General features: G+C 40.3%; 1 protein-coding gene across 2 annotated transcripts; it reads left to right on the top strand.

Annotated features, from left to right (window-relative positions):
* The first annotated feature begins 2442 nt into the window (after positions 1 to 2442).
* On the top strand, positions 2443 to 26700 carry vtd (RAD21 cohesin complex component verthandi). 2 transcript variants are annotated; one of them, XM_076177762.1, is made up of 10 exons: positions 2443 to 2596; positions 7452 to 7595; positions 12401 to 12556; positions 13480 to 14760; positions 14964 to 15056; positions 15599 to 15751; positions 18255 to 18665; positions 24227 to 24385; positions 24687 to 24836; positions 25071 to 26700. In XM_076177762.1, exons 3-10 carry the CDS (start codon positions 12413 to 12415, stop codon positions 25194 to 25196), a joined length of 2517 nt encoding a protein of 838 aa, XP_076033877.1. In that variant the 5' UTR covers positions 2443 to 2596; positions 7452 to 7595; positions 12401 to 12412; the 3' UTR covers positions 25197 to 26700. The 2 variants fall into 2 exon arrangements, with proteins under 2 accessions (XP_076033877.1, XP_076033876.1); XM_076177761.1 differs by lacking the exon at positions 7452 to 7595.
* Positions 26701 to 27643: the final 943 nt, after the last annotated feature.

Genomic DNA, 27643 nt, shown 5'->3' with positions numbered 1-27643 from the left:
TTAATTCTAGGCTTGTCTATTTTCTTTTTGTGTTTGCAACTCTTGGGAAATGGGGTGAATCTCAACTTGTCCAGGCAAGAAACCAAATGTGTTAACATGTCTTGTCTTGTAGTTTTGGTGTTAACAGCATACCCTGTTTGGGGATACGGCGCCTTATGTGTGGTGAGAAGTGCGTGTGAATTTTCTTTGCTATGATGGAATGGCTGTAGTCGTGAATGAAGTATAAAATCAGTGTAATCAACTCGACCATACTGAGTAGGTACTGGCAAATATCCATATGCGGCACTGATTTACCGCACCTCTGATGTCCGCCGTTGTGAAGAAGGGTTGGAAAATCATGCAAGTATTATTGTAGCCTACTGTACGGGATACAAACTCGGACCTTCTGCGTTCCGAGGCAGAAACGTTACTTACACTCCACACGGACATTTGATATTACGGTTATTTCTAAATCTATTGTAATTAGAAAAACCGACTTCCGATAAAACTGCCACAGGATATGCGGCGTCTAGAACAGAAATGAAAATGCTGACGTTTTGAGTTACAAAATTTGCCTCTTAACATCTAATGATCTAAGAAACATATTTCTATGCCCAAAAGGTGTGGTATTTCCGCCTTTCCATTCACAATGGTTCATATTCTCTACCACTTTTATGATAAGTACGCCAATATTTAATTCACCACAATTCAATGGTATTTTCAGGGTGATCTAGATCTAAAAAATCTCTGGTAGGGAGAACTATACTATAATAAATATTACTTTTCAACCCCTTCCATAAGGAATTTTCCAACAAGACTACAATAGGATATTCTTTTCCAACTCTAATATGTGTATGCCAAAATTTATTTGGATATTTCACCATTTAGTGGTATTTTTAGGGTGCTCCAGATCTACAAATTGTCTGGTAGGGAGGACTACTCTAAATTTTACTTTTCAACCCCTTCCCTGTGAAATTTTCCAATAAAACTGCCACAAAATATTCTTCACTACTTGTAATATATGTATGCCAAATTTGATTGATATATTTTTCCATTTAGTGGTACTTTCAGGATGCTCTGGAAAATATTCAGGGGGTGCGGGTTTAATGGGATCCTTGCATAAAGCCGTCTGCGTCTCTTCTAAAGATGCTGACTCTCCATGTCAGCAGGCCTGGTATTGTAACCTGGCACCCTCTACGTGCGTACTGTGACAAGTAGCCACATAACATTTTCTGTGCCACTTTGCTTTCTTGTCTTTCAGATCGGTGGCAGTGTACCTTACAATCGTCCGTATGTCTGTGAATAATCAGCATCTCCATATTGTCTTCTTTCGTACGTGAACTGGAGGAACATGCTTCTATTGATGATTATCTTAGTCTTTAGGTCATAATTTCATGGCTCCTGAATGTACAGCTTGAAATCAGTTCCTGATGTTGGTTTCTTACTGGTGCTTGGCTCCATCTTGCGACTGCTGATCATGGCTCCCTTCACATCACATAAAAAAGACAACATAATTTTCCCATTTCCTAACAATGCTAAGAAGGCGTTCATAATGGTTGCCGAAAATTAACATGCAAAACCAACGGGTACCCCAACATGTTACATTTGCCCTATGGTTAGTCTCCAATCATAATACAAATCTGCTTCTCTTAGATGTCTGAATGAGTGTCACTGAAGTCCTTCAAATATCATTTGGATAAAACATTTCTAGTGTTATGGGTTTTGTTGATTAAACCCACTGAAAGGCAGGAAATGGCAGCAATGCCCATTTAACTACAAATGAAGTCTAGTTCAAAGGCAATTAATTCAGACTTAGAGCTTAAAATTCCGTCGATAACTGATATCATACTGTTACACCAACTAAACTGAAACCAATGCTCTTGGCAGAAAGATTTGGCCTGATTATTTAGAATTTCAGAATATTTAGCATGGTGACTACGTGCAGTCAGGAACGCTGTTTCTAGTATATTGGAAACACTAATTGAATGCTTAAGTTGTGAAAGCATATAATCAAATAATATTGTGTAATTACAATGGTGACTAATCCCCTGCTAATTGTCCTCTCTAGTCAATATATTTTTTCTATTATCTTAGAAAACTGTACATCCTTTAGTATACCAATTTCATATTATCGTAGTATAGATTTACATCATGCTACTTCACACCTTATGCAAATGTAGTATAACAGAATGCCACCATGACATATTACTGTCATGTGACTTTTATTTGAGATTAAAGGTGTTATGTTTTTGGCTATTTTACATCAATGAAACAACCCGCGTTCTAAATACATAGGTAATAGATTATATGACACAACATAAAATTTCCTGCACATACAGGACTATTTTATAAAAAAGGAAATTAAAGAGCGTTTAATGTAAAATCCGATGCTATTTTGTTTTTTGAACCCTTCTGATTGGGTGATATCGGTAACGCTCACGACATTCAAAACAAGCGCCAAAACCTTCTTAGACGCCATCTTGATGTGCCGCGGTTGTATAGGGTTCCCCGCCAATGTAAACAAGTGGATTTTTAGACTTAATTTATATGTGCTGGATTAGGTTTTATGCTAGTGTCGAATTTTAAGGACATATTAACTACACAGCCAGCTTGAAGGGTGAGTTGTGCAATGTTGCGTGGTTAAATATAGCATAGTAACAGGATGAAGGGTTGATGAATAGTTTCAAAACATAAACATTTCCTTCAGTTTGTTAATCGCAGCCTTGTAGTTACTAATTAAAGTGCATATTATCAGAGTAATAAGTCTGTCGCATATTGGTATGCACTAAAAGTGCACAAGTCTGATTAATAAGGTGGAAAGTAGTAGAATAAATGATTGCATGTTCCATGTCTATGACTTGGAAATCTGACGTAATGTAACTCTAGGGAGAGCATATTTGACCTAAGGGAAAGTGAGCTATTTATGTTAGACATATCTGAAGGATAACAACAGTTAAAGGATCCAGGAAGAGAACGTGAACCTCGTGTAAATAGGCCCAGGATAAGTAGCTAGTAGTCATTTAGTTTTACAAGCTCTGCTAGATCAGTGTTTGCAATGTTTATGGAAAAGCTGGCCATAGTTGGAACTTTCAATCAAAATAATTTATACATATTTTTGTAAAGTGTTGTCATAGAATAATACCACATGTTGTCTTGCTGAAATATGTGGCAAATATTGAATTGGTCCCTATTCAATGGCCAATGAATTTGTTGATCGTTGATGAAGTTCCAGGCCCCGTTCCACTGGCTATGCTGTGCTCTGCTGGGCCGTTATAGATATAGTATTAACACTGATAATTATCCTTAATGCACATAACAATAATATCATATACTTTCATGAATAAGTGGGTCTTCAGTGCTCTCTGAAAAGTTATCAAGGTATCAGTTCTTGATATTTCTAGGTAGCTCATGGAGCAGTCTTTTCAAATGCTCTTAACCCCATTTCCAAGTTAAGGTAAAATTTTAGTTGTGCATACCTATGCAATATATCAATAGAAAATTATCAATTTTGTAAATTGTAATAGATCAATGTAATATGTGATTTTCTTGGAAATCAATAACAAAAAGTTGCTAAAACTTGTTTTCCAAAGAATGAAGTCGTGGCAGCTGAATGATATGCTATGTTTTGATAGGTGCCAAGGTCGAAGAAATGAAAGGATGATATATTAGTCTATTCTAACCTAACTATACAACCTAATCAATGTTTAGTAATTCGGTACCTCAATTCCAAAGATTATCCAGGTTGTTGTTCTGACGGATGCTGATGGCGGGCAATTAACAGATCACGGCAGAACCCTGTGTTCTCTCTTAAAGTCTAAGGAAGCCCTATTGCCTTTGTAACAGTGCTTATTAATGTCACCTGTAGTTGGAGAATCCGTCTTCTGATAGTGACTGGACTGGCATGGTGTCCGTACTGTATCCTAGTGGCTTCGGTCGTTAGTAAATTTGCTTGTAGCAAGTTTTTTTTTTATTTCTGGCAAGAGAATTGCGTAATACATTCATGTATTATGATTTACAAAATTAATATTTAATTTTCTAATGCTGTATCACATAGGTGTGCACAACTAAAATATTATCCAAGTTAGCTTGCAAAGGATTACAAAGACGGAGCATGCCGACAGGAGACCTTTTGGTCCATAACTAGGTTGGATGCTGAAAAAAAATTAATAATGATAAATTAAAGATAAATAAATAATTATAATAATATAAATAATAAGATTGATAAATGCATAGGTGTAGTTAAATATTAAACAAACATAAATAGTAAATAATAGTAAATTGACAGATAACTAATAATAAATAAAAATCAAGCAAATAATAAACAAACAAACAATAACAAACAAAAAAATAATATAAAATAAATGGCAGTCATTAGAGCATCTTGCTTAGGTGTTTATCTAAAATCTTAAAGCTTCAAACTGAACAACATTGCACTGCCTCAGCAGGAAGTTTGTTCCATTCATTTACTTCATGGTTGGGGAAGTTGTTTCTACCCACTTCCTAATTGAATCTATTTCCTGACAGTTTGAGGCCATTATTTCTTGTCAGATTCTCATTCAATGTGAAAAATTTGTCACTTTTGTTGTCAATTCCCTTTAGAATTTTAAAGAGCTGTATCAAGTCAGCTCTTAGTCGTGTTTTTTTTTTTTTTTTTTTGTTTTAGGGAAAACGGATTCATATGTTTTAGTCAATTTTTGTATGATTTATATTTGATATTTGGAATCAGTTTTGTGGCTTGCCTTTGTACTTTTCCCAATCTGTCAATGTCTTTAATGAGATATGGTGACCATGTGGAAATGGCATATTCCAAATGTGGACAAACTAACAATTTATGTAGTTTGTTAATGAGAACTTTTGAAATCAAAAGATCACACAATCAGTCCTAGAATCTTGTTTGCTTTCTCAGAGGCTGAAATACACTGCTTAGATGATTTGAGATCATTACTGATAATTACCCCAAGATCCTTTTCACTATCCACTTTTGTTAATGAATATCCAAATAACTTGTAATTGTACCTACTGTTATTTTTACCTATGTGCATAACCTTGCATTTACTTGTGTTAAATTTCATTAGCCACTTTTCAGACCATTGCTGTAACTTATCTAAATCTTCTTGAATATCTAATTGATTTAAGTTATCATTTGCCATTCCGCACAGTTTTGTATCATCAACAAATTTGGAGGCAATAGATTTTAGTCCATGGTCTATATCATTTATATATACTTTGAATAGAAATGGCCCAAGAATGGAACCCTGAGAAACTCCACTTGTAACATTTTTCTATCTAGAAGTTTTGCCATTTAAAACAACTCTGTTTTTGATCATTCAACCAGTTTGTAGTCGAACTTAATAGGCTACCACTTACTATGTGTGAAGCTATTTCTAGTCCAACTTAATAGAATACCACTTACTTGGGGCTTAAAGAACCTGTGGTGCTCAACAGTGTCTCAGAGCCATAGGTGTATCAAGATGTTAGTTCTGCAGTAAATTCCTTATGTATCTAGGTTTACCGAATTGCCCTGCTTGGTGTGTCAGGACAAATTTTGTAGATCACATGTGCTTTGATGGACAGCCAATGCAAGTCAATGAGTATTGGTGATATTCTTTCACAGGGAGGCAGGCCTTTTATGAGTCTAGCAGTTCTGTTCATAACTAGTTACCTCCAGTTCTCCGATTCTGTTCCAGTAACAACTAATGCATTTTTTAATTTTAGGATTTTTCTCTCTCTCTCCCTCCCTCCCTCCCCAATGGAATGGCTAGTATAGGAAATATAGGACAATGTCAGTTTCATGTCAAATATCTGTTTACATAATTATGGGATTTTTAGGAGATTAGTTGTGTAGCTTCAAAGTCACTCACTGAAGAGATCTTGTAGTGGTATCGAGTGAACGTAGAGGGTATGATGTGTTAAAAAAACTGTGTAAGTCATTTTGAAAAATTGAGGTTTTTAGTTCAGAAAACTTTTTGAAGAGCACACCTATGTGATATAGCATTAGAAAATTAAATATTACTTTTGTAGATTATAAAACATTAACATAATATACATTCGGTCAATTTATAGTTTCACCCAACCATAGAATTTGATATGTGGCTTATGTGTTACTGGTGAGAAATGTGATATGAACGATGGTGTACAACATTTCCATCGAAAATGCGTAGTTTTGAAGTAATTAAGTTGTGCACTTATGCCTACGTCTCCCGAACAATCTGGGGGGACGTGTGGGAAATCGGGATTTTTGGGTGGGGGAGACTAATAAATGGAGTAATGCGCTTTGCCAAACAGGTGTAAAATGAGGAAGAAGACTAAAGAAACCCATAAAAAAACAAAAATATCCCATATTGGCGGGTACTGCGCGCGGTGCCATGTTTGTTTACTAACGATTGTAAGTATTTGTGAGTAGAAGCGCTAGATTTAGGGCAGCCGCTCACGCAAGACTTGGTAACCGTAAACTAAACTAACCTAACGGAGGTAACATTAGTTTATGGTTAGGAAGTCTTGCGCGGCTAGAGTGGACTTTGCTAAGTATAACAGATATAGCGAGACATTTTTCGAATCGTTGGTAAAAACAAAGATGGCTACAGCTGGACTCCGGCTCTAAAATGTGATTTTTTTTATTTATTTTTATTTTTTAAGTGTTTTTGTTAATTTTATATCTGTTTTGCAATGCACATTACTCCATTTATTAGTCTTCCCCACCCAAAAACCCTGATTGCCCATACGCCCCCCCCCTCAGATCGTTCGGGAGATGTAGGCATAAGTGCATAACTTCAATACTTATTACTTCAAAAGTACGCATTTGCGATAGAAATGATGTACACCATCATTCATATCACAACATTTCTCACCAGAAACACATAAGCCACATATCAGATTCTATGGTTGGTGAAACTATAAATTGTCTATACATTTTTCGTGGCAGAAATCCATTACAAAAAAAAACCTTGCTTAAAGTAAATACACTACCAAACAAAGCTGTGAGCATGGGATCGTGCTGCCATGTTGTCGTCTGTCCAGTACAGTCACTGTCAGATGATGGCTTTGATGTTGTGCACTAACTCCAAGTGCTGTTACAAAGACAATAGGGCTTCCTTGGACTTAATGAGAGAACACAGGTTTCTGCTATTGACTGTTAATTGCTCAAGGCGTAATAAACTGTGCTGGTTCCATATGGACCAGCATATGTGAATGTGCACAAATTACATTACATGATATAAAAAGTGCACTTTTAGCGATAGTGATTATAAAGGTACTTTTCTGGAGAAAAGTCATATTGAGCCTTGGAAGTTGGTATGCTTCATAAATAAGTGGGTTTTGAAAAACTTTAGCCATGGAGATGCCATTCATGATTTGCAGTTTTCATCTACAACAAGTATAAACTGGTGCTGTTTTTGTAGTGATGTTTGCAAGTAGTAGTATAACCAATTGGTGGCCCAGGTAGCGGAAATTGATATGACACTTATCACTCACAGGCATGCAAACGTCGGGAGACTTCTGTCCCAGGTGTGGATGTTTAGTGGCATTGAAAGGAAGTCCAAGAAGCGTCTTCATTCTACTTGTAAACCGTGAGAGAGAGATACAGAAACTTTAGTACCCCTCATTCACTGATTTGTCAGGTCAGGGTCCATCATTTTTGACTTTGTGTGTGTATCGTAATTTAAGAGACATTGGCTATACACACCATGTAATAAATCACAACAAAAACTTTGTTGACCTAGAAGACCAAGAAATACACACACAGACTGTTGAGCGACTTTGGTGTGATGTCGAGGAGTGGGTACTGAGGCTTGGAATATGCCCTCAGTATGTCAGCACTTTGCAAGGTACTTTTTGAAGCAATGCCAAGAGCCAAAATACATGTGTTCCTTTAAGCTATGCAACAGCTCTATTTGCCACAGTGCAATCAAATACTTAATCATGCCATAAGCATCTGCGATGATGAGCTGGATGACCTTTAGAATTACAGCCGCATTACTAAATGCAGGTTAGGTTAAAAAAATGAATTTATCATCCATTCATTTCTTTGATCTCAGCATCTATCAAAACATGGCATGTCAATCACGTGCTGCAACATTGTTAGTAATTGCTTTTAGCAACTTTTTTTGTTGTTGATTTCCGCCAAGAAGAAATGCCTATTACATTGGTGTATTATAACTAAAATGTTTAATTTTCTATTGCCATGTTGTGTACATGTGCACTTCTAAAAAATTACCCAGAAAACTGCTTAAGCAAATCCAGGTAGAAACAAATAACAGATTAATAGAAAAAATAGCTTGAATATTGTGCTTTTCACCTTACCCAACTACACCTAATGTAACCAAACTCAATTTTACCTAACCTAACATGGAATGCATGTTACACAATGAATGGATATATTTGCCCCTAAGACCTCACTCCAGTGTGGTGTGTATTACCCAGCCAAAGGACTTAACTGCTGCCCCTCCTCTTGATGTGGGGTGTGTATTGCCAGATTGGGGGGGGGTCGGAGGCTGTGACCTGAAAAATCCTAGTGTGTGTATTACCTAGTTGGGGATGAAGTGAGTGTGACCAAAAACTGTATTGGACCCAGTTGGACAAAAATGGGCCTGATCGTACCAAATCGGACACGACCATACTGAACTAGGGCACAATAGAATCTACTTTTCGTTATCAATTGTTTGAAGTTCAACAAGTCATGAAACTTACCTTGAACATAAATAGGATCCCCCACTGCCATCCCAAGAGATGGAAAGATACTCATGAATCATAGAACTGTACTGAATAAATAGCAAAAAAATCTTGCCTTGAATCAAAGAAACTGATAATTGGAGCAATGGTGTGAGGCAAAATTTTTGCTGTGATTTGTGAGAAGGGAAGCTCGGATGCTTATATTGCATTATGCTTTCAATCATTGATCTTCTGTCTTGCATTTTTGCTACTTGATGACACAGTGATGCAGTTATCCTTCCAGATCTATGTTACATCCAAATGGATGATGCAGCTTGCTGTTGCTAAGGGTACACTGGATAGTAAATTTTGCTATTCAGCCGAATACTGGATAGGCAGGATACCAGATTATAAAAAAATATATATTTTCCAAGTACAATGAAGTTACATTTTTCATTGATATATGCTACTGCAGCTTATATTACATGATTACTTAGGAGTACCTCTGTTGTAATATATATTACCAAAAATACAGTACATATTATGCACATACCAATTTTATTGATTTTTGGTGTTCAAACATTTTGGTAATGAATTATGAAAAACAAAGAGAGTAAAATTTTAGAAAACCTTCCCTGTAACAATATCTGCAGATTATTTACTTCATGTTCTGAACAGTTTAGTTAAAAAGGAGTTATCATTGTCTGGTCACATAGGCAAACTGCCCCAGATGCAGACACCATACAGAGGACATAGAACACCTCATGCTACAAAGCTCCACACTGTCTATCTTCAGATAATACAATATCTCCTCTCTAAGTGATTTTTGGTCCTGCCCAGAGGCTGTTGCCAATTTTCTGGTCTTTTGCAAGATAAACAAGGGGCACATATCACACCATACAGTCTTCTCTTTGTGTTCAGCATCAGATATCTATTTTTCATGACATATCATTTTCCTCAGATATTTACTTGTTTCCCTTACTTGGTAATTTACCTCCACTCCCTCGACTCTGTTACCTGCAATATGTGACTCAAATTAGTTACTGCACAAAAAGATTAAGATAATGGTTCCTAGCCAAGGTGATGAAACCTTAGAAGGAAGAAGAGGTGATATAATAGCATTGAGAACTATGTAAGGAATGGACATGATTGATAAAGGAAACCTTAGTGTAAGGTAAAAAGATGGGATTGAATTAACTTAAAGTTGAATTTGACCACTCTGTGGGCACATTTCTTAATTTTGTATACCATACTTACATATACCAAGGCTTTTTCCCCCTTACAAGGGAGGTAGCCAAAAAGGAAAAGGCATAAAATCATTCCCACCCATTCCATCCCTGAATACACTCCACACCCCTCCACCCTCCCTCTTATCTTAGCACCTCCTGGATGACGGGTCATCCCTGCACCTTGTCCACTGCCCTGGGTCAGAAGCAGTGTCGCAAGACACAGCACATCCACAGCAAGGCCGCTTCATTAAATCGGTGAATCCCCCCTCTCCGTCCCCCCCATGCATAAAAGGAGAAGACGGGGAGAAATCCCTTTGGGCTGCATCAAATTTTGCTCACACATACTACCTCACCCCCCATCCCCCCACCCATTCCACCTCATGCATCACAACATCATCCATATACAACCATTCTCCATTCACCCCTGTCTTCTGTCCTCTCCCGTCCTTCCTCAACAGACATTCCCCTCTTCCCCAAAGCCTCCTTCACCCCATCCATCCACCTCATCCTAGGACGTCCCCTCATGTTCACTCCCTCCACATCTGCCTTCCATACCTCTTTTACTAATGTTTCTTCACTCATTCTTTCCATGTGTCCAAACCATCCCAACACTCCTCCATCAATCCTATCTCCCAACTCCCTTAGCACCCCCGTTCTCCTCCTCACCTCCTCATTTCTCACTCTATTCAGCCTGGTAACCCCCATCACACTTCTTAGACACCACATCTCAAACACATTCAAACTCCTTCTCTCTTCCTCTCTTATGTTCTATGTTTCTGCCCCAAACAGTGCTCTTAGCACAATCACTCATTCATACAGCCTCCTCTCAGCATCCATTCCCAAATGTCTAGTCCTCACCACACTTTTCAATCCACCAAGGCATTTACACGCCATTCCCAATCTACATCCTACCTCCACCTTCACTCCACCTTTCCCTGCCACATTTGCACCCAAGTATCTAAAACTATCCACTTCCTCCAGTTGCTCTCCCTTAATGCTCACTTCCAGTCTACTGCCACTTTCACCCCTTGTACATCTCATCACCTTACTTTTACCCACATTTATCTTCAACTTTCTTCTATCACATACTCTCCCAAACTCTGTCACCAACTTCCTCAATCCCTCCTCCGATCCTGCCACAAGCGCAGTGTTGTCCGCAAACAACAGCTGGCTCACCTCCCACTTTTTCTCCATTTTCTTTAACCATCTCCAATCCCTGACCCACTACCCTTGCATTTACCTCTCGCACTACCCCATCCATGTATAAGTTGAACAGCCAGGGCGACATAACGCATCCTTGACGAAGTCCCACCTTTACCTCGAACCACTCACTCTCTCCATTTCTAATCCAGACACAAGCTCTACTACTCCCATAACTCTTGACAGCTCCTAGAAGCTTTCCTCCTATGCCATATATCTGCATAACCTCCCACAGTGCCTTCCTGTCTACCCTATCGTAAGCCTTTTCCAGATCCATAAAAGCCCAAAAAACATCCTTCCCCTTTCCTATAGCTTTCTCACATATTTGTCTTACCACAAAGATCTGATCTACACAACCTCTACCTGTCCTAAATCCACACTGTTCCTCACCAATTACTCCCTCTGTTCCTCTCCTAATCCTCTCAATCAAGATCCTCCCATAAGCCTTCCCAACTACACTTAACCTCTTCACTCCGAGGCACATCGCACGTCTGGCAGCATTAGCTGCCCGACGTGCGATGTTGCGTCATAATAATCGCATTATAGAAAATAAAGTCAGTGCTCAATCGTTCATTCTCTTTCACCCGTGTATTTTGATAACCATAGAAAATTGATGAAGCCAGTTTAGAGAGAATGGAAATTACGTAGGTACGACTACAACAAATATAATCAAGATGGCGACATCGGCATCATGGAGTACCCACTTGCTCCTCATGCTGCCTATGTAGGCATCGCTGTATGGAAGTGGTTAACAAGCTAATCCCTCTGAAACTACTACATTCACACTTGTCCCCTTTTCCCTTGTAAAGTGGAACTATACAGGCACTCCTCCAGTCCACCATCCCTGTACCTCCTTTTTTTTTTAGACATTCTGCATGGCATCCATCCAGACCAGGTGCCTTACCTGCTTTCATCATCTTAACAACTGCCTTCACTTCATCCTTCCTTATTTCACCTCCATACTTAGGTAAACATAAACAACCAATACTGTAAAACATGAAAATAGGTTAGTTTCTTCTCAGTGATGTCTGTGGGAGGGCTTGAGTACTTGCCAGCTACTTTGGGGATATGGGTTTCCTGTCAGTAAATCTTGAGACAGTTTTTGTTGTAATCCTCAGCAGCTTTATTCACAATGACTGTTTTCCAGAATGCCTCCCCTCCATATATGGAGGAAATTTAAGACATACAAATTTATTTGCTGTCATTGAATTATCCCAATGTAAAATATATATTTTCCATTGGGGTAATTCATTCAGAAAAGTATTGTTATAAAGTATACTGAAATAAGAAAGTGTTAAATGCTTCTGGTACATTATGATATTAATTCTTTTTATATTTCTTTCCAGGGTTGAGCAAAAATGTTTTATGCACATTTTGTGCTGGCCAAGAAGGGCCCATTGGCCCGGATTTGGTTAGCAGCCCATTGGGACAAAAAACTAACAAAAGCTCATGTATTTGAGACAAACATTGAAAAGTCTGTGGATGGTATTCTTCAGCCCAAGGTAAGGAAGTTGATATTTTGGAATTGCATGTCCTTCCATGTTCTCTTGCAGGTGTTGAAGATTCTACTTTCATTTGGCAGCTCTGTATTCATATTAGTAGTTTACTTTTTTGTAGCTTATGAATGCTCTCATTGTATGTAAGTTGTATTCTTCCTTCTAGTTCTAAGGTGCCTTTTTTTGGGAGGTGGTCTAAGGGGAGGTCATGTTTGGTTTCCCATATTGTTGTTTGATGTTTATACATATACACCCCTCCTATCCCAGCACCTTGTGGATGAAGATCCCTGTCTCTTGCTACACCACTTGGGTTAAAGGTAAAATAACAAGGCAGAGCACCTCCACAGTAGGGTCCAGTAGCTGGTGCTGGTTCACTCCCCCTCACCTGCTTATTACTGGAGCAAAGGAGACCATCCCTGTAGACCATGTTATTTCTTTCCATTCATTCTTGTAATTTACACACTTGACAAGTATTTATCTTGCCACCAGTGCGTCCTTTACCCCATCCGTCCACCTAATTCTTGGACTTCCTCTCGGTTCCTTCAGTTCACTTTGCTTTCTGTACCATTTTTGTTCGTCTTTCCTCAACCATTTTTTCCATATGTCCAAACCACCTTAACCCTCTTTCAATAAGTTAAGTCTCTTATACAGAAGACCCACACCCCCAGATAACTAATATGTGCCTCTGACTTTGATATATTACTCAAAATTAGTGCTGTGCTGCTGTCTGAACAGTGTGGGAATGGAGCAGTGTAGGTGTTGATTCCCTTCTTTTTGTTGATTTCATGTGGGGCACTTGTGGTAATGTTTAGGGGAGTTTGGTGGTACCACCAACAATTCAGAATGAACTATACATGTTGGATCTATATATATATATATATATACATACTATTTTTGAGGCAGTATAATTGATTCAAATTTTGTTGCAGGTGAAAATGGCCCTACGCACATCTGGTCATCTTCTCTTGGGTGTGGTGCGTATCTACTCCCGCAAGGCCAAGTATCTGCTTGCAGACTGTAATGAAGCTTTTGTCAAAATTAAAATGGCCTTTAGGCCTGGCATGGTTGATCTTCCAGAAGACATACGAGAAGCAGCTGTTAGTGCAATTACTTTGCCAGAAGTCTTCCATGACTTTGACACTGCAATGACAGAACTCAGTGATATGGATATTCAGAATCAGTTTACTTTGAACCAGTCACGAGCTGAGGAAATTACCATGAGGGAAGATTATGGTAACATTTCCTTGGTAACTGGAGATGATGGATTTGGTGATATGGGCTTTGAAGAACCACCTGAATTGATGAGAGATGCCACTTCAGTAAATCAGAGTTTGGAACACCCAAACCTTATTTTTGGGGACAGTGGAGCTGCGGTAGAGAAAGAAAAGGATAGTCTTAATAAAGAACAAGATTCACGTCTTACAGCTGCACGAGCCAACACCTCTGCTCTGGATTTAGAAGCACCAATCAGGGATGATGGTTTTGGTGGAAATCTAGGCCAGGACATAATCGCTGGGGGTTTGTTTGATGGGAGCTTGTTTGAGGATGGACCCATGGGTGAGGGACCTAGCCTAGATGCTGCTGACCAGGAGAAACCAGAGAAGGCAGAAGAGTCAGATGATGAAATAGCAGACCTAGAAAGATTTAGTGGGCCCCCATCTCTTGGACCACCAAGCACAGATGGAGGATCTCGTTCACCATCTCCTGTTCCTGATGCTGACCAGCCACCACCTCCAGTTCCAGCAGTTGAAGAACCACCAGCAGTGGAAGAGCCTGAGAATATAGCAAGTACAGCAAATGACGAAACCCTTGCTGGTCATGAACAAACCACCCTACTACACAATGAGGAAGAAAGCTTTGCTCTAGCACCAGTAGATGCATCAGCCATCAAATCAGGTTGGCCAAGAGCCAAAAGGAAGAGGAAGCTAATTGTTGATGAAGTTAAGAACATTTCAGGAGAGGAGATGAAAGCACAGTTGTCCGATACCACAGATATTGTTACCACCCTTGACTTAGCCCCCCCAACAAAACGACTTATGCACTGGAAGGAGACTGGTGGTGTGGAAAAGTTGTTTGCTTTGCCTGGTCGTCCTATTCATGCAAGAAGTTTGAGTCGCAGCTATCAGAGACATCTTACATCAGAGCCAGTACAGAATGAAGACTTTGGAATGGCAGGCGACAAGGAATTGGAAAATCTCAGTCTAGAACAGGTTTGTTATCACTTAGATTATTCAATCAGATGATGTACTTACATATTCAAAGGTTTTAATTCTCTTATAAGGGAGATTGCTTATATATTATTTGATTTGATTTGATTTTATCATTACTCTGCCATGTTTTGTTGCCTTTTACATCAAGTATTTTTTTTTTTGTAATGCCTTAATGAGTGTTCAACAAGACCAATCTTCTTTAGGTACGAGATATAGAAGATCCTGAAACACCACTACCGAAGACCAGATTGCGAAATTTAAAGAGAAAGTATCCAGAAGGAGAGGATGATGAAGAGGTTAGTAGTTTTTGAGATTTTGGTTATTATAAATTTTCAGGAGAAAATGGCATCGCTATTAAGAAATGTGTATGGTTGTTAGGGTTGTTTTTTGCAATTTTTATGAATTTGTGCATGTCTTTGTGTGCACACATGTACAAAAGTATCCTTTCCCCATTATAAAGGGGTGGCCCAGCCAAGGCATACACACACGCTTTAACCACACATTCACTTGCTGCTCCTTTTATCTTACACCAAAAGACATCCTTGTATGCCAAAAACTTTTTGCAACACATCTCATAGTACCTTTCTGTCACCCATGTTATACACCAAATTTATAGAAGCCCAAAAGACATCCTTATTTTTGGCCAAAAGCTTTATTGTGTGTGTGTGTGTGTGTCTATATATATATATATATATATATATATATATATATATATACACATGTATGTGTGTGTGTGTATGATGCATGCACTGAGTTGCAGAATATGACATTGGCAACAAATGGACAAATTTTATGTGGAATTCATAAACAGTATGATAATCTCTATGCTCTTCCACAGCCATCCATCCATGGAAAGATACCAGAACACGAAATGATAATGCCTCAACAAGAACAACTTGACCCTGCACTCCAGCAGCCCGCACTTGAACAGGTACCAATAGAGGAACAAGGCTCTGAGCACTTGCCAAGGGAGGAGCATGAACCAATGCAGGTAGATATTCCCTTTTCAGCATTTAAGAAGAAAGTCAAGCATATGTACACATGGGAAAGGGTGGTGGATGGAAGGGTGGTAGATAGGGCTTTAATGGACTATACAGTGGTAACCAGGAAAAAAGTAGGAAGAATTTTGATGCTTAGAGTAAACTGTTTAAATGAGAAAGAAAAGGAGTACAAGAAGTTGAGAGAGGCATGGGAGTGAAGGATAGAGTAGAACTAGGAGTGGAGGAGGAATTGGGGATGTTTCAAGCAGGGAGTCACAAGGTGTGCAAAGATAGTGTGTGGAACAAGGAGTACCCTGGGAGGAAAATGAAGGAAGGGTAGTGAGTGGTGGGATGATGAAGCAAAGAAGGTTGTAGAAGAGAAGAAACAAGCATTCACAGATTGGTTGCGAAATAGGATGAGAGACTCATATGAGAGGTGCAAAGAAAAGAGAAGTAGAACATAAGGTAAAGGAGGCAAAAAGGAGAGCAGATATGAAATGGGGTGAGTGTGTGATAGAAAATTTTGAAATTAATAAAAGATAATTTGTAAGGAAATTAAGAGAGGAAAAGGAGGAGAATAAAGTAGAGAAGAAAAGGTAAAATGTGTTGAGGGAGAGATGAAAATGGAAGAGATGGCAGTAAGAGGAAAATGGGCAGAGTATTTTAGGGAGTTGCTAAATGTGAAGGAGGATAGGGAGGGAAAGGTAGTTGCAGTGCGAAGCACAAAGATGAGAGTGAATAGGAGAATGGAGGAGACCCATCATCCAGGAGGAACCAAGAAAGAGGGAGGTAGGGATAGTGAATGGGAGTTGATTATGTGGGGATGAGATGGGTGGGAGTGGATATGTCTTTGACTTTGGCTGCTTCCCTTGTAAGGGGGAAAAAGCCCATGGTATATGGGGTGCCAGGTAGATATAGTGGAGAGTCGATGTCAAGCATAAGTACACATGGGAAAGAGTGGTGGATGGAAGGTTGATTGATAGGAAATTAATGGATTCTGTAGTATTCAGAAGAGGCATAGGAAGAATTCTGGATGTTCGTGATTTTAGAAGAGATTGAGCGAGTGTCAGGTAATTTTATGGTAGATGGGAGATTGAGAGTGGAAGAAGAGGAAAAGTATGGAAAATAGAAAGTAAATGAATTGAATGAGAAGGAAAAGGAAGAACACCGTAAGCGGAGAGAAGTGTGAGATGTGGGGAGAGAGGAATGGGTTTCAAGAAGTGACTATGTCCAAAGAAGATTGGTGAATGGTGGGATGATGGAATGAAGGTGGTAGTATAAAAGATGTGAGAATGTGTGGATTGGTTGCAAGGTAGGACTGGAAGGATACAAGGGGTACAAGAAAAGAGAGGAGAAGCAAAACAAGAAAAAGGAGTCATGAAGGGGGAGCAAATGTATAATGGGGTAGGGATATGATTTTTTTTTTTATAAGAATAAAAAGATGTTATGGAAAGAAGTTGAGAGTGAAGGAGGCGAATTGGGTAGAAAAGGTAGAAGGTGCAAAATGGATAGATGTAAAGGAAATGAAGTAAGATTGGTAGAGTATTTTAGAGAGTTGAATGTGGAGTTTAGGGAGGGATTGGTTGAGGCAGTGGGAGGAGCTAAGAAAATGATAGTGATGAGAGGAAAATGACAAGGATATAAGTAAAGGTATGGTACAAGGAATGTTGAAAATGACGAGAGCAGGTAAGGAGTTTCTAAAAAGGGGAGGTATGGTTATAGTGGAAAGGGTTAATGTGTGTCTGAGGAAGGGGGACTGGAGGAGTGCCTGTATAGTTCCAATTTATTAAGGAAAAGGGGCCAGATGTTATGGTGAGGAGCAGTGTGGGTTTAACCACTTAAGTATGACTCAAATTCTCATGTGCAGCATCGGCTGCCAAACGCACGATTCAGCACACTACTTGCATTATAAGATATAAAGTCACTGCTGTATTACTCATTCTCTTTTAGTCTGAGTAATAATAAACACAGAAAACGTGATCAAACCAGTTCACAGAATCCGGGGGGTAACTCGTGTACAACTGCAAAACATATATATAATCAAGATGCTGATGCCAGCATCCTCGTGTATCTACTCATGACACCTACGTGGGTGTTGTTGTACTGAAGTGGTTAAGAAAGGTGGAGGATTTGTGGATCAAATTTGTGAGAAGGCTTTGGCAAGAGGTATGGATGATTTTTAGACCTTTATTGATTTGGAGAAGACTTAGGACAGGGTAGACAAGAAGGGACTGTGGGAGCTATTGCAGATATATTTGGGGAAATATGTTAAAGGCAATCAAGAGTTTAATAGAGAAGTAGAGTCCGTTTTGATTAGAAATGGAGAAAGTAAGTGGTTTGAGGTAAAGTTGGGGGATGCTGCCAAATATAAAGTAGAGTAGTAAACTCAAAGTGGAAAATATTCAGAGAGCGGCTTATAAAAAGGATTAGTTTCATATGATAGAAAATGTTTTTGATTGTGGATTGTGATTTTATGAATTCCAATGTTTTACATATTCGTTTTGTGATTCTTAGGTTGAAGTGCCTGCCCCTGAGATGGCTGAGACTGAAGCAACAGCACAACTTCAGGCAGAAAACCAAGTTGATAACCAGCCCCAGGTCCCTGCCCAGGATACAGCTCAGGTCCAGGAACCTTCACAGGTTCAAGACCCAGCTGAGGCTGAATACCCAGCTCAGGCACAAGACACAGCCCAGGCTCAAGACCTAGATCAGTCAGACCAATCTCAGATTCCAGCCCAAGATCAAGCCCAAGTCCAAGACTCGTCTGAAGTTAAGGCTGAAGACCAGGCACCAGCCCGACCACCAGGTCCAGTCCAACACCATGTCCAGATCCAAGAACCAGTTCGAAGTGTAGAAAATGAAGAACAGCCAGAGTTTGCAGAAAGTGCACATAATCAGAGTACAGGCTCTGTTACGTATGATCAGGTATGAAAGAGTTATTCTTTGATTGGTATTTATCTATATACTAAATAGCTGGTAAATTTGCAAATTGCTTTTCTATTACTTGTATGATACTTCATTCTCACCACTGCCCCACCAGGCTCTTTCCTTTTAGAATCTCCTCCCACTGACTGCCACCCACTCCTTTTGTACATCTTGTCACCTTACTTTTTCTGAGATTTACTTTACTGTCAGGTTTCTCCTCCCACATACTCGCCCAAACAATGCTGTTAACTGTTTCAGTGTCATCTGCAAATATTAACTACTGAGCTGGTCACTTCTCTCCACTCACCAACTAACCCATTCAGTACTTGTGAATTTACCTTCTACATCATCCCACCATGTTCATGTTGAATACCCATGGTGACATTACACAACTTTGGTGTAGCCCCACCTTCACCATAGACCATTCACTTTCTTCATTCCCTACACCATGTAAAAACTTTGAGTACATACATACATATACCAAGGCTTCTTCCCCCTTACAAGGGGGGTAGCCAAAAAGAAAAAGGCATAAAATCATTCCCATCCATTCCATCCCCGAATACACTCCACACCCCTTCACCGCTTCATTAAATCGGCGACCCCCCCCCCTCTCCGTCCCCCCATTGCATAAAATGAGAGGACGGGGAGAAATCCCTTCAGGCTGCGTCAAATTTTGCCCACACATACTACCTCACCCCCCATCCCCCCTGCCCATTCCACCTCATGTAATCACAACATCATCCATATACAACCATTCTCCATTCACCCCTGTCTTCTGTCCTCTCCCATCCTTCCTCAACTGACATTCCCCTCTTCCCCAAAGCCCCCTTCACCCCATCCATCCACCTCATTCTAGGACGTCCCCTCATGTTCACTCCCTCCACATCTGCCTTCCATACCTCTTTTACTAGTCTTTCTTCACTCATTTCTTTCCATGTGTCCAAACCATCCTAATATTCTTTCATCAACCTTATCTCCCAGCTCCTTTTCCTCCCCTGTTCTCCTCCTCACCTCCTCATTTCTCACTCTAGCCTAGTAACCCCCATCATACTTCTCAGACACCTCATCTCAAACACATTCAAACCCCTTCTCTCTTCCTCTCTTATGTTCCATGTTTCTGCCTCATACAGTGCTGTTGGCAGAATCACTCCTTCATACAGTCTCCTCTTAGCATCCATTCCCAAATGTCTATTCTTCATTACACTCTTTAATCCACCAAGGCATTTACTCGCTTCTCTCAATCTACATTCTATCTCCATTTTCACTCCACCTTTCCCTGCCACATTTGCACCCAAGTATCTAAAACTATCCACTTCCTCCAGTTGCTCTCCCTTAATGCTCACTTCCAGTCTACTGCCACTTTCACCCCTTGTACATCTCATCACCTTACTTTTACCCACATTTATCTTTAGCTTTCTTCTATCACATACTCTCCCAAACTCTGCCACCAACTAACTCAATCCCTCCTCCGATCCTGCCACAAGCGCAGTGTCGTCCGCAAACAACAGCTGGCTCACCTCCCACTTTTCTCCATTTTCTTTAACCATCTCCAATCCCTGACCCACTACCCTTGCATTTACCTCTCGCACCACCCCATCCATGTATAAGTTGAACAGCCAGGGCGACATAAAGCATCCTTGACGAAGTCCCACCTTTACCTCAAACCACTCACTCTCTCCATTTCCAATCCTGACACAAGCTCTACTACTCTCATAAAAACTCTTGACAGCTCCCAGAAGCTTTCCTCCTACCCTGTATATCTGCATAACCTCCCACAGTGCCTTCCTGTCTACCCTATCATAAGCCTTTTCCAGATCCATAAAAGCCCCAAAAACATCCCCTTTCCTATAGCTTTTTCACATATCTGTCTTACCACAAAGATCTGATCTACACAACCTCTACCTGTCCTAAATCCACACTGTTCCTCACCAATTACTCCTTCTGTTCCTTTCCTAATCCTATCAATCAAGATCTGCCCATAAGCCTTCCCAACTACACTTAACAAGCTAATCCCTCTGAAACTACTACATTCACACTTGTCCCCTTTTCCCTTGTAAGGTGGAACTATACAGGCACTCCTCCAGTCCTCCGGCACTCTACCCTCTCTCCAGCAAACATTAAATAACCTCACCAACCAGTCCACCATCACTGTACCTCCCTTTTTCAGACATTCCGCATGGCATCCATCCAGACCAGGTGCCTTACCTGCTTTCATCATCTTAACAACTGCCTTCACCTCATCCTTCCTTATTTCTCCTCCATTCTCCTCACTCATCACTCTCATTTTCTTCGCATTTCCCACTGCAGCTATCTTTCCTTCCCTCAACAAAATATTTTCCCCATCTCATATTTCTGACAGGTTTCACTCAACCATGTCATACACATATTCTAAACCTGTTGAAGCCCAAAAGGCATTCTTACCTTTTGCTGTAATCTTGTATATTTGCTGTGGTATGAAAGTTTAATCTGCAAACCCTTTTCCTTCTGTAAACCTACACTGTCTATCTAATCCTTCGAGTTAACACCCAAATGTGTTACAAGCTACACTTGACAGACTCATCCCTCTAAAGCTACTACATTCATATGTCCCCTTTTCATTAGTATAATGGAACTATGCATGCACTCCTCCAGCCCAGTAAATACTCCCTCCCATAGATACACATGAAACAGTCTTACTAGTCAATCCACTATAACTGCTCCTCCATCAGACACTCCATGTGACACCCATCCAACTCAATTAACTAATGAGCTTACATAACTTTTAATATGCTTTGTATCTCATATTTTCTTACAGTTGTCATTCTTCTCTCCCATCACAGTAATTTTCTTGGCATCTCCCACTGTTGGTCAAACCCTCCCTAACCTGTATGTTCAACAAATCCTAGAAATCCTCGATCCATCTTCCCCTGACAGCCTTCACTTTCAATAGCATCTGTTCATTTGCACCCTTTACTGTTTCCTTTTGCTCCAATTCCCCTTACACTTTTTTCCCTTACATTGTATTTTGCATGTTTTCTGTGCCTCTCATATAGTTCCCTCTTGGTGTGCAACAGAAACGCGGGGGGACGTTTGGTGTCTTTATTAATAAGTGGGTTATGCGTACAGAGGGGGCACGTCATGTGCCCAAGGAATCTAGAGAGCAACTGCCCGTGGGCGAAGGTGTTGGGTGCTGTAGGCGCTCATACATACAGGGGGCTTTGTATAAAGTATGAAAGGGGTCCTTGTAGTGGGAGGCGTCTGTGAGTTGGGTGCGCAGTACACCACCCTTGCACTAGTTCACATTAGTCCTATGCCCAGGTTGGTGTGCAACAGAAACGCGGGGGGACGTTTGGGGTCTTTAGCAATAAGTGGGTTATGCGTACAGAGGTGAATCACAATAGGAGACCCACATGCTGCTCACCGTATGAGGGACAGTTCTAGACTGACTTGGTGTGTACGTTGTACTCCCTACGCAGAGGGAAATCTATGCCGCGTCCTGCATGACTAACAATGAGGGCCTTGTGCCCAAGAGTCCTTCTAAACCTATGGCGCCCTGCTCGTCGTGTCGAGCGCCAGGGCCCAGGACAGCACTACACCACACCTCCCCCATCGGGGGGGGTCGCGTGAGATACGTCGACCGCGTCGTCTGTGCTGAGAGCGGCGGCTGCAGAGCTCTTGATATCTCTAACATGCTTAGGTGCCGAGTGCCTATCCCTGCGATTCCGCACCTGCGTTGTCAGGCGATACGGCACGGGCACTGACAGGTGACGGAGGGCGGTCACCCAGAAGTGTCCTGTTGGGGGGGAGGGGGTCACGTGAGGTACGTCGACTGCATGGGCCTGTCCCCGTGATTTTTCACACCTGCGAAGGGCAGCGCATTGCGGGCGCTGACAGGTGGTGGAGGGTGATGGCCCGGAAGGCATTAGGACGGCAGGTGCCAGTCCTCCAGGGAGAAGGGGCGGAGAGTGCGTGCGTTTGGCGGGGGACCCCTTGCATAGTGACACGATGCATGCGTGCATATCCTACTGGGTGTCCGAGACGGTCCCCTTCGATGCCTCAGGTGGGCGGCAGTGGTGTCACCTCCTCCTGCGGTGACGTAATTGCCACGGGTGTGCAGATGCAACGTGGCGGTTCCTAAGCTGGGTGGGTGTGGCCTGTGCGAGTCAGCTGGGCGAGTGGCACTCATGGCAAAGCAGGACAAAGGCTTCCTTGTTCGCGTAGCCTGCTTTGGCCTGGGGCCCGTGCAGGGTGAAGCAGTGGGACGAAGGCCTCTTTGTTCGCCCCACTATGTGCACGAAGGCACGCCACTATCAGTATCACACGATTTTGCATGGTCCTGTGCATGCTCACTGTATCAGCACTGCACTCACAGTCCAGCGTGTTCACTGTCGCCTATGGTCTAGTTCCGTCAGTACGCGCCACTGATTCACGTATCGTCCCATGTTTCATTGTTGCACATTGCAAGCAATCCTACTCACTGTGCCATCTTGGTGTGCAACAGAAACGCGGGGTGACATTTGGTGTCTTTATTAATAAGTGGGTTATGCGTACAGATGGGGCATGTCATGTGCCCAAGGAATCTAGAGAGCAACTGCCCGTGGGCGAAAGCGTTGGGCGCCGTAGGTGCGCATACATACAAGGGGCTTTGTATAAAGTATGAAAGGGGTCCTTGTAGTGGGAGGTGTCTGCGAGTCGGGTGCGCAGTACACCACCCTTGCACTAGTTCACATTAGTCCTATGTCCAGGTACACTATGCCACATTCCCGAGTTCTACTTTGCAATCAGTCTTTATATGCTCACTTCTTTTCCATCATTTGCAACCGTCCTGTTCCCTCCCATCCACCTCATCTTACATACTGTCTGTCCACTGTAGTGTTTCCTACTTTGAACATAACATTCTTCCTCAATTTCTGTTTCTCTTTTCTTCTTCATGGCATCCCATACTTCTCTTAGCTTTGCCTGATGTACTTTCTATCTTTCCTTTTCATTTGATTGGCTTACCACATTCCTTTACCTCCCTCGTAGAAGGGAAGGTGAGAGTGGAAATAAAGTTGAGGGACAAGAGGAAGGGAGGCAGGGAAGTGCTGAAGGTGCACAAATTAGATAAAATTAAGGAAAACAGAAAGAATATCAGAAGCTGAGAGAAGTATGGAAGGTATTGAAGGATTAAAAAATAAACTGGAATAGAGGAAGGATGGGAAGGAACAGGAGAGACAGTGAATGATGGAATGAAGGTTGCAGTGAAGGAAGAGAAGCCAGCATATGAAGATAGGCTGCAAAGTAGATTTAGGGAAGCACTGGTACAAGAAGAGGGTAGGAGAATGTAAGGTGATGGAGCTAAAGATAAAAGCAACTTTCAAGGTGGGGTAGATGTTTGAGGGAGAATTTTGAAAAGAATTAAAATATGTTTTGGAATGAGGTGGAAAAGTCAGGTAGAGAGAAGGTAAATGATGCTGATGGACAGGCCTAATGAAGGCAGTAAGGGGATGGGTGAAGGGTAGGATGCAAGTCTTGCCCCCTTCCCTTGCCCCCAGTTGATGATATTTATTGTATTTTATTTATTTATTTTTATTTTGTTACAGCCTGCAGGACATATGGAGAATATGGGCTATGATGCATCACACCCTCCAGCCACCACACCAGGAGCTATGTCAGAAGGTGGGCCCAGATCAGTGTACTCTGAAAGGGCTGTTTCACCAACTACACCATTTAGAGAAGAGGATCATGAAACTGAACATCAAGTAAGTTTGAAAACATATTTTCATTTAATGATCATAGGAATGAATATAATAAATCTGTTGCCCATGGTCTCTCTTGCAGGAGACCTGCAGCATTCAGGTAACTAGCAACAGCTACAGAATGAATATTGAAAAGAAAATGCTTGGATATTGACATTTGTGGAAAAACAATCAACCAATGTATTGTTTTCCTGAGAAAGTAATTTAGCTGTTAATGGAGAGAGAATAAATTTATTTACTCTTGAGGGATGTTTTTATAAGAGCCCTTTTTATATTGCATTTATAATGGAAATATCCATTACAGGAAGAGCAGGCAGAAGATGAAACCTATGAACAGTTTGAAGAACGAGTGGTTAATAAGCGAGCTGGCCTTATGTTCCATAGTATTCGCAAAAAACTCAGAAATACAACCATTCCGTTCTCAGATCTCACAGTTAATAATACAAGAAAGCAGGTAAGTTCTAAACAATATGCCCAAAATCATGTTCATAGAAAAAAAAAATCTTAAGTTTCATTGACATCAAACTTGCAACTGTACATCAGCTGACAATAATTCTTCAGTCATCCCAATGCATGGGTGATGGGTGTGGGGTTGTTTATATTTTAACTGCCACTTTCCCTTAGGCCCATTGTTAGGTATGTATGACTTGTTTTATTTATTTATATGATTTTTTTCTCTATATTATAGGTTGCCCAGAAGTTTTACACTATGTTGGTTCTCAAGAAGCTTCAGGCAGTTGAGCTGACTCAAGATGGAGCCTTTGCTGAGCTTTATCTATCAAGAGGGCATCTTTTTGATAATGCTTCATTGTAACCATAACACTTCAAACACATCCAATAATGTGTGTATTGGTTCACAGCAACTACAATACTTGCAATTTTATTGCTATCATCTGTACATGTAATACAAGCATTGGTTTGGTGTATGACATGAGAAGTTACATGTATTGATATTACATGCACTGCAATTACTAATGTATATTTTGTTTTCGTCATTCTTTTTTATTATGGGTTTGCGAGTATTATATTATTTTCATAGATTGAATGTTTAATTTCATAGATTGAATGTTGTATTTCTTATTATTTTTATTTTATTTTTATTCATCTTTGTTTATTTTTGTTATTATTATTGTTTTTTATTTCTTATTTTTTATTGATATTTTTTTTTATATATATATATATATATATATTGCTATCCATCTTCTTAAAAGACAGTGGTATAGCATAAGTTTTGATAGTAGTCAGTGCCCCTAGAATTATGATTTTGAAATTTGGCACAATAATGTTTTTGTAAATATAACAAATTTGTAGAAATTATTTCATAACAGGTTTACTTCATCCTGACCAAAATATAGACGAAGTGGAAGTGTATTTAATTAAAACTGTCCTGTACAGTACAGGCTTATATAACATTGCCATTTGCCTGGTACATAGTTACACAAATTTTCATTTTCATTTTAAACCAGAAGCATTTATGTCCCAAGGCGATGGACAAAATTTGTAGTCAATAGCCAGTATTTTATTATTGGCTGTTATCTTCAAATTTTTATCCTTATTTAAGGTTATGACTATTTTATATCTTTGTAAACAATATAAATCTATTAGCAGATTACAACAGTGAGTTTGTTTAGGTTAATTTTTTTCATTTTTTTGTTTTATGTATTTTTTTTTTCTCCCAGGTTTAACAGATGGCTCAAGTACAAACTATTTTCTCCATGTCTTTATCATACACACATGTATGGTCTACCTCAATCACTTCTCAGTGGAGTACTTCATTGGATTTGATCTGTATAATAAAAGCTTTTAAATTTGGATGCCCTGAAACTGACTGAGGAAGAGCCATGCCCAAGTTATGCAAGGGTGTTTTCCGTTGTTTTGGTTTTAAAGTACCATGTGATGGGTGCCTAACAATTCAAAGGCGGGAAGGCATTTTTGCTCTTCACCAGAAGGAATTATACTGTGTGTTTGTATGAGTGATTTCACAGGTGTATGTGAATGAGTGTTGGCATGTGTATGATTTAAGATGAATGTGGGTGCATGTATAGCTTATGTGTGAATGGAATGAGTTTGTCATTTGTCTGTTAGTGCATGGTGTGATAGACTGTATATATGTTAGTAAAAAATGCTAGAAGAAATAATAGAGTTTTGTTGGAGAAGGCCACTATATCAGTTAAATGTTGTCATTCACATAGAAAAAAGTAAATAAAGAAATACGGATTTATTTTGCATTATTTTATAAGAATTGGACATACAAGGTGAAAAATTATGTCACAGAGTATTTATGAAATTTTTTATCTTAAATAAAATGAACACAATCATTGTAATTTGATTAACCTAGTGTGTGTGTGTTTATTTTAGTTTCAGTTTAAATGTACATTTCTAAATTAAATTAAAATAGCAAAAGTAGGGATAATACAATATCGTAATACATATATCAACAGCTTCTTCCCCCCTTACAAGGAAGGTAGCTAAAAAAAAACAGTCACAAAATCCACTTCCACCAATTCCATCCCCACATACTCCACTCCCATTCACCCCCTCTTATCTTGCCTCATGGATGGTGGATCATCATTGCACATCACCCACTGCTCTGGGTCGGAAGCAGTGTAGCAAAACGGCACATCCACACCAAGGCTGCTTCATTTAATCGGCAACCCCCCTTCTCCGTCCCCTCGTGCAGAAAAAGAGATGGAGAAATCCCTTAGGGCTGCATCAAAATATTCACATTTAATCCCTCAAACCCCCCATCCCCTGCCCACTCCCTTCCATGCATCACAGCATCATCCATACACAACCATTCCCCACTCGCCCCTATCTTCTGTCTTCACCGTCCTTCCTCCACAGACATTTCCCTCTTTCCCAATGCCCCTTTTACCCCATCCATCCATCCATCCAAGGATTACAAAAGTGGAGCATGCTGACAGGAGACCTCAAGTTCTTTCTTTTTCATTGAGGATTTATATTGATCAATTTATAAACTTAATTACTGATGTTGGCAAATCTGTCTTCATTCCTATGTTAATAGCTGAATAAATGTTTTTTAGTTTTTGAGGCTGCTTTGAACTGCATGTTGAAGTGTATAAATCAGTAGCAGAACCAACTTGCCCCTTGTTAAGCAGTTAGTCCCCAGAGCTCAACCTGACAAGTTCACTGGTGATTTGAGATGACCCTGCCGATCTATACCAACACTAGTTCATACAGCAATTTCAACTTTCTATTTCTCTCGCCGAGAAACCTTAAGTAGAACCCCCCTACTAACCT

Source organism: Oratosquilla oratoria, chromosome 41 (genome assembly GCF_046742065.1).
Source record: "Oratosquilla oratoria isolate Oo_2021 chromosome 41, ASM4674206v1, whole genome shotgun sequence".
Taxonomy (NCBI): Eukaryota; Metazoa; Arthropoda; class Malacostraca; order Stomatopoda; family Squillidae; genus Oratosquilla; species Oratosquilla oratoria.
This window is presented reverse-complemented; position numbering and strand designations above follow the sequence as displayed.

Coding starts and splice junctions, on each gene's coding strand:
- vtd (XM_076177761.1), top strand. CDS start 12,413: ATGTTTTATGCACATTTTGTGCTGGCCAAGAAGGGCCCATTGGCCCGG. Junction 14,761..14,963: donor AAAATCTCAGTCTAGAACAG/GTTTGTTATCAC, acceptor AATCTTCTTTAG/GTACGAGATATAGAAGATCC. Junction 18,666..24,226: donor GCTCTGTTACGTATGATCAG/GTATGAAAGAGT, acceptor ATTTTGTTACAG/CCTGCAGGACATATGGAGAA.